At 37.7% G+C, this 16,597-nt stretch overlaps 3 protein-coding genes across 7 annotated transcripts; 1 reads left to right on the plus strand and 2 right to left on the minus strand.

Moving 5' to 3' along the window:
• Window positions 1-23: 23 nt before the first annotated feature.
• LOC127803152 (F-box/kelch-repeat protein At3g27150) lies at window positions 24-2,340 on the minus strand. 4 transcript variants are annotated; one of them, XM_052339202.1, is made up of 3 exons: window positions 1,899-2,322; window positions 1,759-1,794; window positions 24-1,536 (listed from the first exon to the last, which is right to left on the minus strand). In XM_052339202.1, exon 3 carries the CDS (start codon window positions 1,490-1,492, stop codon window positions 188-190), a length of 1,305 nt encoding a protein of 434 aa, XP_052195162.1. In that variant the 5' UTR covers window positions 1,493-1,536; window positions 1,759-1,794; window positions 1,899-2,322; the 3' UTR covers window positions 24-187. The 4 variants fall into 4 exon arrangements, with proteins under 4 accessions (XP_052195162.1, XP_052195163.1, XP_052195160.1 ...); XM_052339203.1 differs by having other exon boundaries at window positions 2,175-2,315; XM_052339200.1 differs by lacking the exon at window positions 1,759-1,794 and having other exon boundaries at window positions 2,175-2,340.
• A 10,528-nt stretch (window positions 2,341-12,868) lies between these two features.
• LOC127803138 (30S ribosomal protein S21, chloroplastic) lies at window positions 12,869-15,731 on the plus strand. 2 transcript variants are annotated; one of them, XR_008023458.1, is made up of 3 exons: window positions 12,869-13,343; window positions 13,923-14,116; window positions 15,325-15,731. XR_008023458.1 is itself a non-coding variant. In XM_052339177.1 (2 exons), the coding sequence occupies exons 1-2, from the start codon at window positions 12,919-12,921 to the stop codon at window positions 14,035-14,037; spliced, it is 540 nt and encodes a 179-aa protein (XP_052195137.1). In that variant the 5' UTR covers window positions 12,869-12,918; the 3' UTR covers window positions 14,038-14,163. The 2 variants fall into 2 exon arrangements, 1 of the variants encoding a protein (XP_052195137.1); XM_052339177.1 differs by lacking the exon at window positions 15,325-15,731 and having other exon boundaries at window positions 13,923-14,163.
• Window positions 15,459-16,245, minus strand: LOC127803626 (uncharacterized protein At4g15970-like). Its single transcript, XM_052340017.1, has 2 exons — window positions 15,976-16,245; window positions 15,459-15,617 (listed from the first exon to the last, which is right to left on the minus strand). The coding sequence occupies exons 1-2, from the start codon at window positions 16,243-16,245 to the stop codon at window positions 15,459-15,461; spliced, it is 429 nt and encodes a 142-aa protein (XP_052195977.1).
• Window positions 16,246-16,597: the final 352 nt, after the last annotated feature.

Raw genomic sequence — 16,597 nt, forward strand, 5'->3', positions numbered from 1 at the left:
AAAGTTAAGTAAAGAAGTAAGGATTAGGCAGATAATGGAAACTTGCCACAACTAAATGTGAGCCAAGGATTATGACATGATACCCACCCAAATATAATCATATGATTTGGATGATAGTAAGTAGTACATTGGGACCTTCTTCTACATGTGCAGCAATCAGTTTAGCCGTTATTCAATACACTAATCCTCAAGCTACCATAACAGAACAGTTGAGAATGAACTGGCTGAACTGATCTCTGTTCATGTAAACCTGCCTCCAGTGCAGTTGGTCCGCATCAGGACGTGGGCAGCAGGTGTGGATAGCCATACAGTTAGCAGCATCAGAGGAGGCACCGATTACGAGCAGCTCATCGCCCAGAGACTTGAATGCAACACCCCAGCCATTGTTGAAATCAGCTCTTACTGGGACAGGACCCAGATGCTTCCATGTATTGCTGCTCTTTAAATAGACCTTCAGCTGGTTGGAAGAAGCTTCAAGCGAGTAGAGCTGATTGTTGACGACAGCAACAAGAGGCGGGGAATGACAGTTTAAAACTGGATCGTCTTTTAGCATGTCGCTGATGGGTTCCCATCTGTTCGTGGCCTCGTCGAAGAATTCTCCACAGGTGAGCTCTCCCTCCTCATTTCGCCCTCCAATCACGTAAAATTTGTTGTCCATGTAACAGCCCGCGCAAAGCTTCCTCCTCTTCTTCATCTTCGGAAGGGGCTCCCAAGATTTACTCTCTGAATTATATCTTTCAGCAGTATCATAGACTTGGCCGTTTGGCTCTTTTCCAACTCCACCGGCAACAAAGGCAAAGCTGCCACAAGTGGCTGAAGCAAACAAGCACCTTGGGGTGATCATGGAAGGACCCTTGTACCATCTATTCATCGCTAACTCATACCTCCAAACGACGAGGCCATTGCACTCATTGCCCGAAACAAGCAGATGAGCTCCTGCACAAAATGACTCCCTATCTCCACTCACAAAACAAATATCTGTCTGTAAAATAGGCAACTTTCTCCTAGTCTTAAACTCCCTGTCAAATGCCAACCAATTATCCTCTCCTATCCCGAACATGTAGACAGATGACTCCTTGATTCCAATCTCTCTCCTAATCTTAAATAGCTCGCCACTCTTCACAAGAGCCAAATACCTTCGGTTCACAAAGCATAGCTTCCCATATTCTGACCTGGAAAGCCCAGCCAAGATCAGGTTTTCTAATTCATAATCAAGTGAGGACATTTCAGAGTAATCTGCATCCTGAGGTTCTAGACCCAATGAGCCATCAATCCCTGTTGGAGAAATTACGAGTGAGTTCTGGTCAGGTTCATGATTAGTCTCGCCAATCCTGATCTTTTCTGCTGGCAGAGTAGCAGAGCCTTCACCAGAATCCATCTCAAGTCCACCATCCCCATCCAGGCCCATGCAATGGCTATATTTTCCCAAGCCCTCGCTCTCTTCCTTATTTTCTGTTTCTTCCAGAGTTTCTCTCTCCTCTCTCTTGAACATCGATAACGCCTTCAGATTTCCAATCCCCTATTATAGTCATCAAACTAACAGAAAAAAAGTAAATAGTAATCTGATAAGGAGCATTTCTAAGCTACCAAGTATTAATTAGACAACAAAGTTCAAGACATGAAATAAGAAGTACGCCAAAACAAAGGTTTTTCTGCTCTGGATTTGATCAAGCGGAAGGAATATCCAAACACCAAAATCACCAACAAAATGATCTAACGAGGAACCAAACGAACAAACAAAAAGAGAACAACACATACTGTTCAAGAACTTAATAGAAGGATCCTTCTACCTTCCTGCAACAGATAAAACATCTTTATAAAAGAATTGAACTTGTTTCACAAATTGACATAAACAAAAAGAGAAAAAAAAAAACCACAAACTAGTCCAAGAAACTAACGCCAGATGACAAACTGCATGCCCAACAGCTTTTTTTTTTTTGTATCCTTGCAAGTTGCAAGTCCTAGGAGAATGAGAACCTTTGACTGAACGACAGTTTCAACACTCTATTTCAAGTTAGCAACCCAAATGTCCAATTAAGATCAAAATTCAAATGTTTGTCCAAACATTTGCAGGTAAACTTTAAACAGAAAATCCAGAACAAAAAGGAGAGACAACCAGACTATAATCCAAAGTTCAGGAAGAAATCTACATATAACCAGGAAGAGAGGCATACCAGGGAATCAAGAGAGACGCTTACAGAAGCAGCAAGGAGACTGCAAAAAAGATGGGTTTAATACAAATCCATTTAGGTTTGAAGGATCGGGGTATTTCCAACTGGCGGAGTTAGTGTGGTAGCCAAAAAAGTTCAAGACCCAATAGTAGATATATAAGTGTGCGCGCGTCTTTATATATATATATATATATATGTAGAGAGAGAGAGAGAGAGGCAGAGGCGCGGCCATAAAAGCGCAGAGAGAGGACAGAGCGAGTATTATTATTGAATTGCAAAGGGTTCTCTGTCTGCACCCCTATTTGGTGGGGATTTATGCTTAAATTAGTGGGCGAGCAGCCATTAAAAAACGCCACAATTGCGAAACACAACAATGCCAACACCAACAGCATCGTCGAATTTGAGTTATAATAAAACAGCATGTGGGAAGTGGATTCCAGTATCCATCTTTACAGTAAAAATGTGGATGGAAGCGCCAATGGCCGATTATTCTTCCTGAGGTTAACGCGTGAGCGGAGCGCACGGTGAAATCATTGAATTCCCACCTCACAGGTCCCTTCCCATTACCGATTTTGGTGCCAAAGGCGAGGGCTCGGCTCGGAATGATTGCCTTTCTTGTGAAATTATTCATGTTTCCAGTGTAAGAATATGGAACAAAGCGGAGAATGGAGGACCGAATCGCGATTGTACTTTCCCGCGAAAGTTTTTACTGGCGGCCAAACAAGTGAAAGCATCAACTTTACCCCATCTTTTCAACTTATTTACATTTTTATAAAGAATGTTATATTTTTCACGTCAAATAACATAAGGTTTGAAATGTAAAAAAATGCCCAAAAGCCCCGGCCGGCCGGCCGGCGTCAGGTTTATACCTTCATCTCAAATGTTCCATTTTTATCTTTGTATGTGTTATATTGATGTTATAATTTAACAGTTTAATTAATCTATCTTTTTATTGTTTACTTTTATTTTAAATATTATTATTATTATTATTGATGATGTAGGTACCTAAAAAGAAGTAATTATTAAAATATTTTTAATAACAAACAATCTCATTTGGCCACGTGGCCTTATTAACAAGCAACAGATGTAACGTGTTTCTTTGTCCATCTCAACTTTGAAAGCCAACCTCTTGCATTTATCTCTATCCAAATCTGGAAGTAAAACTGAGCATGAGAATAATAGGAAATAATTCTAAATATTTTACTTTATTTTATTTTTAAATAATTTGATATTGACATTATCTTCATCTTATTTTATAAACTTTTTATGAGCTTGAAATAACTAAGTACAAAAATATTAGAGATAACTCTGAATATTTCGATTATCACCTTATTTTTAAGAAATTTTCCTCTAATTCAAAATAATCAAGCCCATGCATCTCAAATATTATAACTTTGAGTATCTCAATCCACCTAATGCATATAAATGCTTGAAATTGTCAAAAAATAAACCAAGTAACTATGTGTATTCAATACGTTTTACTGTTCATTTATACCTACTCAAATGTTAAAAATTTACTAAATAAATAAATCCCGCCCATTCTTGCATACGTTTACATCCAAAAATAACTATAGAAATTGGTCTCAAAAACCATGATCAATTACATTAACCAATCCTTTTTTATATTTCACTTCGAGTTGTAACAAACTAAATAGACCTCAATGATTGAAGCAAGTTAAAATATCAGCAAAAGTTCAAAAACGGGGGTAGAGAGCAAATTAAGCCTCTTTATGCTTCAATTGGTCCCCTGCCTAAAGTACGATTCCACCTTTGAGAAAGCAAATGTTTTAAACATTGTAAGTGCTCTATTACATGTACTACTTGCAAACGAATGATCCAATCTTTTTTTAGGGCAAATTGTTGTTTTAGTTTGTTCTTCAAGCCAATAAGAGCCGCAAGGCCATGAATCCCATATTTAAAAAAATGCTCACGATTCATGTGACGCCAAAATTCAGTTATCTATCCCATTCTTAATGGGTTGTCTTCATTCATCCAAAGTAAAGCTTATAACACAAGTATATAAAATTTATTTTAGGCCTAATCATGAAAATAATTTAATCTTTTTTTTTATAAATTTATAATTGATGTGGGATGACTTAAAATTCTTCTAAGTATCAAAACAATTTTCAAAATTCATTATCCCCTAAACAATCTTCGGAATAGAAGCCTCCCAAACCCCCAATAGGTCCCCCCGAGATCAACATGCATTATTTTTGTCCAAGTCCAAGGACACTCTTCGAGGCCACCTATCTAGAAGACTTTTCTAGACCTTTCGACCTCCCTAAGGCACTCCTTGGAAAAGTCTTCCGACTCAACTGTGAGTTTTACCATTTTGTCTATAAATACTCGTATCTTCGAAAGCGAACATATTCTTTGGATCTTTTAGCTTTATTGATACTCTAGACTCAATTCATACCTCTGTCCTAACATTCAATCTCTCTTTAAAACCCATCTGAAAACATGAATACCTCTTCGAGACATGTAATAGAGATACATTTGCATCATACTTTATACTTCGGACTACTGTCTGACTTAAGCATCAGAGGGCTAGCGTGGGGGAGTTTCTCACATGATTTTCTGACTTTCATTTGTGATTGCAAGCTAAGTTCTAGCCTAGCTCACCCGAAAAACTGAAAACCCCTTTTCCCAAAGACCAATCGGGGTCCTTTTGTAATATCCCATATTTTCGTGAAATTGCGACGTATTTTAAGTGAGTTTAAAATACAAAAAAATGGCTTGATAGTAAAATAAATTGTTGAATCAATGGAAGGGAGTACCCTGGGACATAAATATTTGAGGAAATAGGACATTTCAAAGGGTTATGAAGGTCATGAAGGAGAAATTCAGTTTTTGAGCCAGAGGCAAAATCGTAATTTTTGATGTTCGGGTAAAAATGTAATTTACCTAAAAATTAAGGGTATTAGCGTAATTAGTCCTTTCTTCGGGAATTAAAATGTAATTAAAAATTGGCCTAGGGACCAAGTTGAAAATGGTCTAAGTGCAATTACTTGAAAAGTTTGGGCCAAATTGTAATTCTTGAAACTTTTTTCCTAGGGGCATATGAGAGATTAAGGATAAAGTCTCATGATGACTTTAAAAATAAGATGAAAGCTCATGATGACTTATTTGATAAGATTTGATCAGATTTGATTGGATTTGATTTGATTTGGATAAGATTTGATGATATTTGATTGGATTTGGATAAGATTTGATAAGATCTTATTTGGATAAGAATGATTGTAGAAAATTTAGGAAGATTTGGAATGATTAGAAAATATCTTAAAAGATTTGAAATGATTAGAGAATATTTTAAAAGATTTGAAATGAAAGAAATATTTTAGAAGATTTAGAAAAGATTTGAAATGATTATGACTTACTTGGTGGCCAAGTTTCCAACCCTATAAATAGGGTGCTCATGGTCAAGGGTTTCCTTATTTTAAGTTGTGATAAATTCGTGCTAGACGAGAGTGTTTCGAGCTTAGTGGATAGAAGGCTTTTGTTCCTAGAGAAGAAGAAGCACTTGCTCAACGCGTGAAGGCATGTGAGGAGGTGGTGTGGTTAGAAGACTTGAGGATTTGTACAAATTTTGAGGAATCCCGAAATTAAGTCAATGTGAGACTCCTATACTCCAAATCCTATTTTTGTTGTCTTATGTGAGACTACTATTGCATGAAACGTGTTTTGTGTAACGTTTTTGTACGCAAAATCATATTGTTCTTTTACATAAAATCATGTTGCATAAATGAAATGTAATTTCTTGAAAAATATATGTTGTTGGTTTTCAACTATTGCATTTATAAAATCCGTGTAGCCATATTGTTGTACCTATTGTTATTTGAGGGCAAAAGTCGAATATTCCCCGAGTGGCGCTATGCGTGCGCCATTGAGAAATCTTTCATAGGGAAGACCGTGAGCCTAAGGGACGGTGGAGGTGGTGTTTGCATGAGTTCTATGAGGTCGGTCCGATGTGACATGGTTAGGGACCTCCTGAGAGGCGCTGTGCGTGCACCATTGAGAAATCTCTCGTTGGAGGAGGCTGACATGTTCACAAGGCACTTCGGAGTAGTCCTCATTTTTGTCATACGTTTTATACCTGTTCATGCATTGATATAAACTATTTTTGGAGCTCTCACTAGAATATTCAAACGTTCTAGGTTCGACAAGCGGCTCTAAGGGAAAAGAGATGGCTGAAAGACAAGCTCGTTTTGTTATTTGTAATATGTTTTAGCATACCTTAGTATGATTTGGTTATGTTGAGGCGTTTGGTTATCGCTTTCGAGAAATGATATCCATGTAATACGTTTGTAAACGTCTTGAACGACTTCTTATATTATAAATAAAACATTATGGTTATGAACCATATTAGGTTCGATCTAGCTTCCGCATTTGTAATGATATCACTTGTCTTAGCTATATGATTATCAGGTTTGTTAGGCTGAAAATGTGAAATTAGGATTGTTGGGAATTTGTGTGATGTATGTCAATGATTGTGGTATGAAAAAAAATTATATTCCTGAAATCCTAAGTTATAACACGTCTAGAAAATCTGGGGTGTTACACCCTTCCTCTTGATTCCCCGAATGCCTATTCGGGCAACACATCCAAAAGCCCCCGATGACCTATCCGGGTTCCTGCTTCATCGGGTTCTAGCCCTAACCTGTTCCAAATCCACTTGACCTCGTTCATGACATCTTGGACCCTCTACCGTGGTTAAGGACTCCGTTTTGACTGATTCCAAAATAAATAAATTTAATTATTACAGTTAGGTAACAACAATTTGGCACCGTCTATGTGAATCGAGCAAAAATCCATCCCTTAACTGCCACCATGAAGGTCAGTTGTGTGAAGATGATGTGCTCCTACTTCATCCTACAATGCCTCCCCATGAACCACGCTTTGAATCCTCCAGGAAGGCATTGGGGAGTTTGTTGCAAGGTTTTTCTTCCGCTATTATGAGCCTTCTAAGGTTATTTTCCCACTATTACGTTAACCCTCGGGATAAGAACACACCTCCCCACCTTGTATCTTTGTTAGACGTCCGTGCTATTCATCAAAGCAGGGATCTGCCATGTCAAGCTGGCTCAACATGTCCCTTGAATACCTTGCCTTATCTTGCGGCATTATTAAGGTATACATCAGTCTCACCGCGACCCCCGACTCCAAAATAGTATCAGTATCTAGGAGCCCTAAACTAGTCAAAAACTCGTGCCCCTCTACTTGCTAGCGCCCTGCTTATGCCATTCCTTGGTAGACTTGCCCTAGTCTTCAAAGCCAGCACCCTCTTTCCCAATCACTCCGTCAATTGTGGAAAAGGGTAAATTGCTAATGGTCTGATTTTGGCCATAATGCCTCTCCAACTTTAGTTGAACCTCGTCATTTTCCCTAGCATCTCATTCATTTTGAGCAGCAACTACAGCCGCTTGAGTCCCTAGGCTCAATGGTGATGGCTCTAGAATCTTTCCCTCCTTAGTAGCCCTGTTAGCATGTGGGGGGGATGGCAGAAGGTCAGCCATAGAGAAATTGAAAAAGTTATTTGAAAGCAGGTCCATATAAATTCCTGCCGAGCTAGGACCCTTTCCATATGTTTTGGCCTTATTGTTCCTCTGAGCTTGAATAGATTCATCTTCCTCGGCCCCTCTAAAAAATAGGGTCAGGGTCACCAACAACTGTGTCCTTTGAAGGGCCTCTTGTGCGCGTCATTTTGATTCCTGTTGCCTGGCCCGTGCCACTTTTTGAAGTCGTCTCATTTCTGCACATTCAATCAAATCGTCAGTATAGAAATTAAATATCAATATTTAAAAAGTTTTATAGGGCCAAGTAAAAAGATAAGGGTCAGGGTGAGCACTCTTAGGGTTCGACTCCCCTTCAAGCTGTTCTTCCTCCTCTTCAACCGCATTTGAGTCTCCTGTAATATCCACCTTTTCATCATCTCCCTTACATTCTTCATTTCTCACTCTCTCATTATCATTTAATGAAGAGGATAAGGAGGACGCTACCGTTTGAGTTTGAAGAGGTTCTAAAGGACCAACGCCATCGCATCCTTCAACAACCATCCATCCAGCCTCAATAAGGCTTGTATCATTTATTAAATCTGATAAAACCATTGAGCCTTCTTCAACCAGTTTATTGATATCATCCTGGTGATCCTTCACCAATGAATCTACTTCCACCCAATCGCACATTGCACTCCTCAATCTCGTAGTGCACCAATATCGTGACGACCCCCAATGTCCCACGAGTGATGTGACCACTATCCACTTAGTCTCAAAATTATCTATCTTTTGAGGTCCACCTCTAAACAATTTAATCCTAAAATGCATCCATTGGAGGGACACAAATTCCTTCTCCCCTCGAATAGTGCGAGCGTGATAAAAAGAACATAATAAGGATGTTGTGGGTTTCACCTCTCGCTTCTTGCATAAAATAAAAAATTTTGCCAACACGACCCAACCATTTGAATGCAACAGGGTCGACACTAATATTTTCTCTCTTAAAAATTGCATCCCAAATGCGTGTAAGGGAATCCTAAGTCCTGCTCACAAACTATCTAAATGTATTGTTACAACTCCTCCCCTAACATTACTAGTAAATTCTCCTATCCTAGGACTTTTTGGTTTCCATGACTCGGGGATACAGAATGGTTCCACTAAGTCTTTAACATGTTTGCCCCTTACAACTAAGGGTCTCATCCGCAGGGAGATGATAATATCAGTAGGAGGTTGTTTGAAATCCATTTTATCTCAGAGTTGAATTTTTTTAGCAAAAGTGAGCCTTCTGGAGAAGCAGAAAGCTCTCAGGGCCGAGTAAAGGTCTTCAGGAGCTCCAGATGATTTAGGGTCTTTACGGTAAAAGTATGGCCCATTTGGGACCACTATCTATTTATAGTCGCAGCCTTTGGTAGGTCAAGCATCATGAGTCCCCTAGAGACTTTGCCCTGATAAGCCATCAAGCACACACTTTTATTTTACTCTTCTATTCGCCTTTTACCCCAAGGCAAGAGTGGGGAGCTATTGTTGTGGGGTGTCCTCAAATTCTCTTGAGTCTCAAAGCAATTTCCAAGTTTATTATCCCCTGGACAATCTTCGAGACAGAAGCCTCCTAGACCCCCGATGGGTTTCCCCGGGATCGACACGTATAATTTTTGCCCAAGTCCAAGGACATCATTCGGGGTCTCCTAAACCTAAGCCATCTAGTGGCCTGAAACCCTATTTGGGGTTACCCAGAGATAGCCATCGGGGCATCCCACCCTGAAGACTTTTCCAAGCCCTTTGGTCTCCCTAAGGTACTCCCTAAAAGAGTCTTCCAACTCAATCGTGGGTCCCACCATTTCATTTGTAAACACTTGCCTCTTCAAAGGCAAACGAATTCTTCGGATCTTTTGGCTTGGCTGATACTGTAGACTTATTTCATACCTCTATCTAGACACTTAATCTTTCTCTAAAACCCATCCAGAAACACGAATACCTCATCGAGACACGTAATAGACATACATTTGTATCATACTTCATACTTTGGACTATTATCTGACTTAGGCATTAGAAGGCTTACATAAGAAAGTTTCTCGCATGCCTTTCTCTGACTTTCATTTGTGATTGCATGCTAAGTTTTAGCCTAGCTCACCTGAAAGACCAGAAGCCCCTTTTCCCGAAAAACCATCGAGGTCCTTTTCTCTTGACTCTCCAAAAGCCTATCCGAAAGCCCCCGAGGACCCATTAGGGTTTTTGCTTTATCAAGGTTCGGTCCTGACCTGTTCTAGGTCCACTTGACATTGCTCGTGACATCTTGGACCTTTTGTTGTGGTGAAAGAGACTTTGTTTTAGCTGATCTTAAGATAAATAAATTTAATTGTTATAATTATGCAAAAATAATAATTTTATTCATTTTTTTTTAATTTTGGCAATTAGATTCAAATTGTCTCAATTAGATGCAATTTTATCTAACATGTAAAATCGATTCAAAGAGAATGTGTTTAGGGTTTAGGGAATGTGTTTATGTTGACTGATTATACCAAGTGTTATATGATAATAATAATATTTGTAGAACCTACATGTATACATAAGTAAAAAAAGAAGAAAAAAAATATAACTAGTTGTACATAATTTATTTGTTTTCTTCTTTTTATAAGTTATATTTTTCTTTTTTTTCTTCTTTTACTTATGTATACATGTAAACCCCACAAATATTATTATTATTATATAATATTTGACATGTTAAGCATGCATAAACACACTCTCTTTAAATTAATTTTATATATTGGATACAATTACACATAATTAAATCAATTTATACCTAATTACAAAACTAAAAAGGTTAGATAAAATTATAAATTTGTGAAAACATTATATTATTTTCATGATTAATCCTTCATTTTATGGTTTGATTATTCACTTACACATTTATTTAAATGACATATTAGTATTAAGGTTTTAGGGGAATTACACTTAATAAAAATTAATTGCCTTTTAAGATATAGACGATATGATAATTTTTAAACATCTTAAAGGCAATCATAGAGATAATTAATTAACAAATGTTTATGATTAATTTAATAAGAACCAATCGGAGAGCAATTGCCACACGGTACCCTAAGAAAGTGGAATTCCATTTAGACGAGCCTTATTTATTTATTTGCGTAATCCCTTTCCTTTCCCCATGAATACAACTCTCTATTCAAAGCTTATGTGGTGTCTACCCATTGATTAGTTCGGTGGATTTGGCCTATTCTCTTTAGCTCTCCACTTTTTCTAGCTTATTCATCGAGAATCATAATTTTACTGTCTCAACTACAAAGAGAGGTTGATACTTTCGCTATGAAAAAAAATTGAAATAATACAATGTCTCAAATATCACAGACCCAAATGATCAAAAGAGTATTTGTGGGTTTGTTGCATTACCGGTTTAAATTTGACTTGTGTTAAGAAATAAAGGGACGTTTATGTGAATTAAGAGATAAATGGTTAGAAAATATAAATTTAGCAGTATAATCAAAATAACAAAAAATTTGAATTGTCACATAAAAAAAGAGTCAAAGTACAAAAGAGTAAAATTAACTTGAAAATTAAGTTCATTGGTATAATTGAAATAACAAAAAATTTAACTGATCACGTGAAAAAATATAACTACAAAAATATAGATTTGGTCAAAACTCGAGGATGATTAGGGAACTCTACCATTTTTATGTTCTACCGGACAAATATTTTCCGCTCTCTAACTCTCATGTGCACAGATTTACCAATATCATAACTGATTTACGCATCACATGATATCTAAAATATTTCTAATACGCTTAGTTACCTTATTTATATCATAAAAAAGCTGTAAAAAAAGTAATATATTAGGGAAAAACTGCCAATCTTAGTGCTTCCCAACTGCTGGATTGATTTTAGTGGTCTGCTGACGTAAACATTGTTAAAGAATTAAAGAAATGGGGCAGTGCCTTGGTTGTAGGACAAATGCTAATCAGCTCGGCCTAAAGCCCACAGATACGGAAATACATGCTTATTTTATATATACACCCTAATATTAATAAACAACTAACCAGACCACTAATTCTCCTTTTAATTACAATGCTTTAGAATTGAAGCACTACATACTTAGTGGTTGATTAAACTAATGAAAAGGGTCTCATTTACCTAAACTTGTCATTTTCTTTGGGTGCCCATTTGGCCATGGGAAGTCTCAATGTCTTGATAAAAATGAAAACGACCATGCTTTTGATAAAAATAATTTACACACATACACACATATATAATACATATTCATAGGGGCTTGCAACTTCTTCATGCCTTGGGCTCTTATTTAAATAATTAAATAACATAAATAATCAGTAAATGTTACATTAAGATATATAAAGTTTAGTGAAATTCAATTTAGTATATAATTTCATAATTATCGTCAAATGTCAATAAAAAAAATTAACAAGATATTAACGTAACTAACAACATGAATGCTGAACAACATAAATGATCATTAAATTTTGTACAAAAATATAAAAAGATCAATAAATTTTGTACTAAAATAAAAAAAAACTCCCTTAACATTATATTAAAGTATAGAAATATCATTATTTCATTAGTCTTTTTAACGGCAACTGACGATAGTTATGAAATTGTATACTAGATTAAAATTTGATGATTTTTTTCTAACTTAGCACAAATTTTAATGGCTATTTATGTTATTTAATTTGTCAAATATAAGATAAGATTATATGTATATAATAAGGATACTAATTACTTAATTAGGGGAAGATTAGCGTGTGTGGATGATTTCAACCATTGGATTGGAGCCAAATTTACTCAAATTATTTGTTCTTTTTGCTCATAATTACTCTCAATTTATTGCTGCAATTGCCAAATTCATCTGCATAAAAGCAATCTAATACTATTAGGCTATTAGCTGTCAAATTATTATAATCTGGCATTATCTGAATTGTTTTATTTATTCTTGGGCTCTTCTTAATGGAAAGTTGAATTCTTTTAGGGCTTTCTTGAGCTGGGCCTTGAGAAGTAGTATTAAGCCCAAGCCCATTACTCACAATCGGCCACTGCCCACGGGCCCAGCATAAGAAGAGTTGGATAATTGTATGCTATTTTTTGTTTTGAAAAGAGATCCGGAGTGAGATCCACCAGCCAGGATCCGACCCTCGAGGGCCCGAGAGTGACACTTTACTTATCCTCAAAAGACGAGGAAGGAGAGAAGCAGAACAAAACCAGAGCAGAAGAGCCAATCCGTTAACTCTAATCCGTTCATGGCTTCCACAGCCCTCTCCAATTTCCTCTCCTTCTTTGCGCCATCAAAACCACCTCCGCCGCCGCCTCCGAAAGCCCAACTCCCCCACCTCTCGTTCCCGTCCGATTCGAAAAACCGAGATGGTTTGGCCCCGCTGGTTGCGGCCAACGACGGACATAATCCGCTGTCTTCGGTTCCAGATGACGTGATCTCGGTGGTGTGCCCGTCTCTTTCCCACGCTAATATGTTCTTCTTCCGATCGGCTTACAACGTGCAGGTGATCGTGGACGAGAACGAGCCGGAGGAGAAGCTTCTCGGCCGGTTCCGGCGAGAGGTCATGAGGGCCGGCGTCATCCAAGAATGCAAGCGACGGAGGTTCTTTGAGAACAAGCAGGACGAGAAGAAGCGGAAGTCCCGTGAGGCTGCCAAGCGCAATCGTCGAAGGTAACCAACCTCTCAATCTCTTGTGCTCCGTGTTTGTCTTATTTTGTTCTAATTCTCTCTTACGAACCGCTTCTTCTTGGCGAGAAACCAATTTTTTCGGTTCAGCCACTTAATTTGATTGGTTTTCTGTGTGTTCATCTGCATATTAATGTATATTTTCTACATTACTGCAAGCATTTTGGATAAGGGTTGGAATATGAATATTTATGCAATCTTTAATTTGATGATTTATTAAGGAACTGGGGCGATTTGATTTCCATGGGATATCTGAATTGTTGGTTTCTTTCTTGCGGAACCATCTCTAATTCACCTCTCTTAGTTTTGTGTAACTTGTAATGAATTGGAGCCACATTTTGTAGATTTAGGATAAGATCTTACATTTGGTGGAATGTGATTATCCTTTGGGTTCTAAGCAGTGATATCCTTTGGGAACTTCTGTAGCTCCATTCCTGTGAATGTTTCTCATCTCTTTATCAAGCAGCTAATCCCCATATAGTGGGACAAAGGCTTGATATGTTGTTGTTGTTGTTGTTGTTGGGAAGTGACCATTTTGCTGATCATGGTATACTTGATTTACAGACGCCCCCAGTCAAGAAATTCATTTCAGGATAAGCAGGAAGCCTCCAAGGGCAAGAGAGAAGAAGAGGATGCAGAGGACAACTGGGAACTTCCTGAAGGAGACCTGCCCTATTGATATCATGTCATGCTTGTTTGTTTCTTTGTTAGGATTCTGCTATATTGCTTGTGAGAGGCATTCTTTCGGATCTTTCCATGTAAGTTTCCAGGATAATATGCTTTGTTCAATATTTTGTTTTCTTTTTGTTTTTGCTCAAGTTTAATGATGAAGTAGTCTTCTTCATCCTTCATTCAGAGAGTAACAGGCCATTAGAAACTAGTTTAATTTAGAAGGATAGTTTGTGAGCTAATCTGAGTTGTTATACTATATTCAAAATAGAAGGGCCACTAGAAGATAAATCAGTACCTGAAATATCATGTTTCTTCTTGACCCATTAATGAATCCTACAAAAAGTTGATGGAATAGAGGAGGTATGAGTGGAGAAGAGTGAGGGTTCACATATGGCAGAAATGCCTTGAAAAAGGGTCAAATGAAGCAGCGGGAAGAGCGGGTTCAAAGTCATGCTTAAATGCATGTAAGACAGCAATAACAACCCATGATCACAGCAGCCTGGACTTCTGTTTTACAAACATAGATAATTGAATATCTTGCTACCTAAAAACAATTAGGCATGGCAATTGTAGAGGTCAATTACTGTTGGACATCCAATGGAGTGCTCTCTGATCTAAATATTTCCTCATAGAGCTAGTGCCTAGTGATGTATGTGCTATGGGGACTATCTAAATAAGGTATTTAAATTCAAGTATTCAGAGATTTGATTGCAACTTTCCTGATAATGCAATCGTGGATATTGAAGTAGTTAAAGCATGAGACATTTCAAGCGTGATCTGAAATAGCTTGTAATGACATTGAACTGATGTTGTAGCAAGGTTTTTGTGAACAGTAGGATAGATCAAGAGGCTTTACAATCCAATTAACATAATGCATTGTTTGAAGTGTTAATTTATGTATGATATTAGCACAGGGAATAAACAGAGAACACCTAATCTGTAGAATTCTGAATTTTATTTACCTGGTTGCAAACTCATGCAGCCGATTCTATGAGCAGGAAATTATTATTCCCAGCTTGTGTTGCCATGAAAATACATGATCCCACCCCCCTCATCGGTTACCATACCACCTATGCAGAGACCTATAGCATAAGAACACTTACATTTTCAGATATATGTCTGTGAATGAGAACTTTTCAAGTCAACTTCTGATCACATGTTACTGTGATCCTATGAAGCTTTTCCAGATATCAAGCATAATTCTGAGGTGTGGACCTTTAGATCAGTACTGTTATAGCATTTAGCATGCATGGTGCATATCTTGTCCATGTCCTTACTCGGTTGGTATAAGCAGCCACAATAATCTCTCTCCAAGTATTGGATTCGCAGCCTCAGTATTTCTGAGATGTCATTCTTGATGTTCTCGAAGGCAAACTGATCGCTGCTTGTGGGATTTAAGGCCCGGACCATCCCCCAGTATTTCATAAACTAAAGTGATATTTCATTAGCTTTCAGGAAGAAGAATCCTCCATCCGTCTTGCTGCTCTTGTTTTCCAGGGTATCCGAACAGGAATCTTGAGCAACGATCATCTCAAAGTTGCGATGAAAGTGTTGGAATGGGTTTCTAAACCACATGACATCTGCGTCCTGCACAAACCCAATTCATAAACATGTCATTGTTGCATCATTTTGGCGTTGTTTACTATATGTAAGGAGTTGAAAATCATGGATGGACTCTGGAAATGATGTTGTAGCCCAAGCGAATGACTAAGGGTCTGTTTGATAATATGAAAAATATATAAAAAATGTTTTATCCAAATAATTGAATTTCATATTTATTGTTTGACACATTACATTTTTTTTGGAATTGAATTCTATTATACAACCATTCAAGTATCATTTGATTTTTTTTTATGAAAAATTTCATTTAATGGGGTGATTTTTGTTTTTCATGTAAATTAAAAAATATTTTTTTTTCAACTAAGTACAACACACCCAGTTCAACCTTCTTCCAACCAAGCGTCAGGTGTTGCAGATCCCTGAATGGCTTCCAGGCTGCATAGTTGAATCCATGGTTAGCAAGGCTGAAGCAATAGGGATGGATGGACTTGCAGTATTGAAGGGACTGGCCATCCACTGTGAAAACTACGAGGTTGTTGAGGAAGGGTTTGGTCCCCTGGCCGAATCTGAAGCTTTCTAGAAATAGATCAAACACAGAGCCCGGTCTCGCCCATTCCGGACTCAAGATTGTCAGAACAACAGTCCTATCCCCCATGGAAGCTTTCTTTTAACACTTTCAGCAGCTTTCTATCTTCTGAACCCTAACACAAAAAAGCATAATGGAGGTAGGGCCATTGGTGTAGTTATTGGAAGCAAGGAGATCATCCATCTAGGGCATATACATACAAAGATACATACATACATACGTACATATATGTACATAGATTTAATTAACTGAGCAAAAAATCACGCAAAGATGAGAACTCCTTGGATTGAATGATGAAGAACGGTTAGATCATCAGAGTAAGGAAAGACGGCTTACAAGTTGATCGTCGCAAAGTGGGGATCTGACATTCACTCGACGTCGGACTGAGAGACAGAAGAAAACCATTGAAGCAGAGCAGAGA

The sequence above is a fragment of the Diospyros lotus genome, chromosome 6, assembly GCF_014633365.1.
Source record: "Diospyros lotus cultivar Yz01 chromosome 6, ASM1463336v1, whole genome shotgun sequence".
NCBI lineage: Eukaryota > Viridiplantae > Streptophyta > Magnoliopsida > Ericales > Ebenaceae > Diospyros > Diospyros lotus.

What these genes read in the sequence shown, in the direction of transcription:
- LOC127803152 (XM_052339200.1), bottom strand. Translation starts at nt 1,492, where the DNA reads ATGTTCAAGAGAGAGGAGAGAGAAACTCTGGAAGAAACAGAAAATAAG.
- LOC127803138 (XM_052339177.1), top strand. Translation starts at nt 12,919, where the DNA reads ATGGCTTCCACAGCCCTCTCCAATTTCCTCTCCTTCTTTGCGCCATCA. An exon ending in GCCAAGCGCAATCGTCGAAG is followed by an intron (nt 13,344 to 13,922) that starts GTAACCAACCTC and finishes CTTGATTTACAG; the next exon opens with ACGCCCCCAGTCAAGAAATT.
- LOC127803626 (XM_052340017.1), bottom strand. Translation starts at nt 16,245, where the DNA reads ATGGGGGATAGGACTGTTGTTCTGACAATCTTGAGTCCGGAATGGGCG. An exon ending in TGACGCTTGGTTGGAAGAAG is followed by an intron (nt 15,618 to 15,975) that starts GTTGAACTGGGT and finishes GGGTTTGTGCAG; the next exon opens with GACGCAGATGTCATGTGGTT.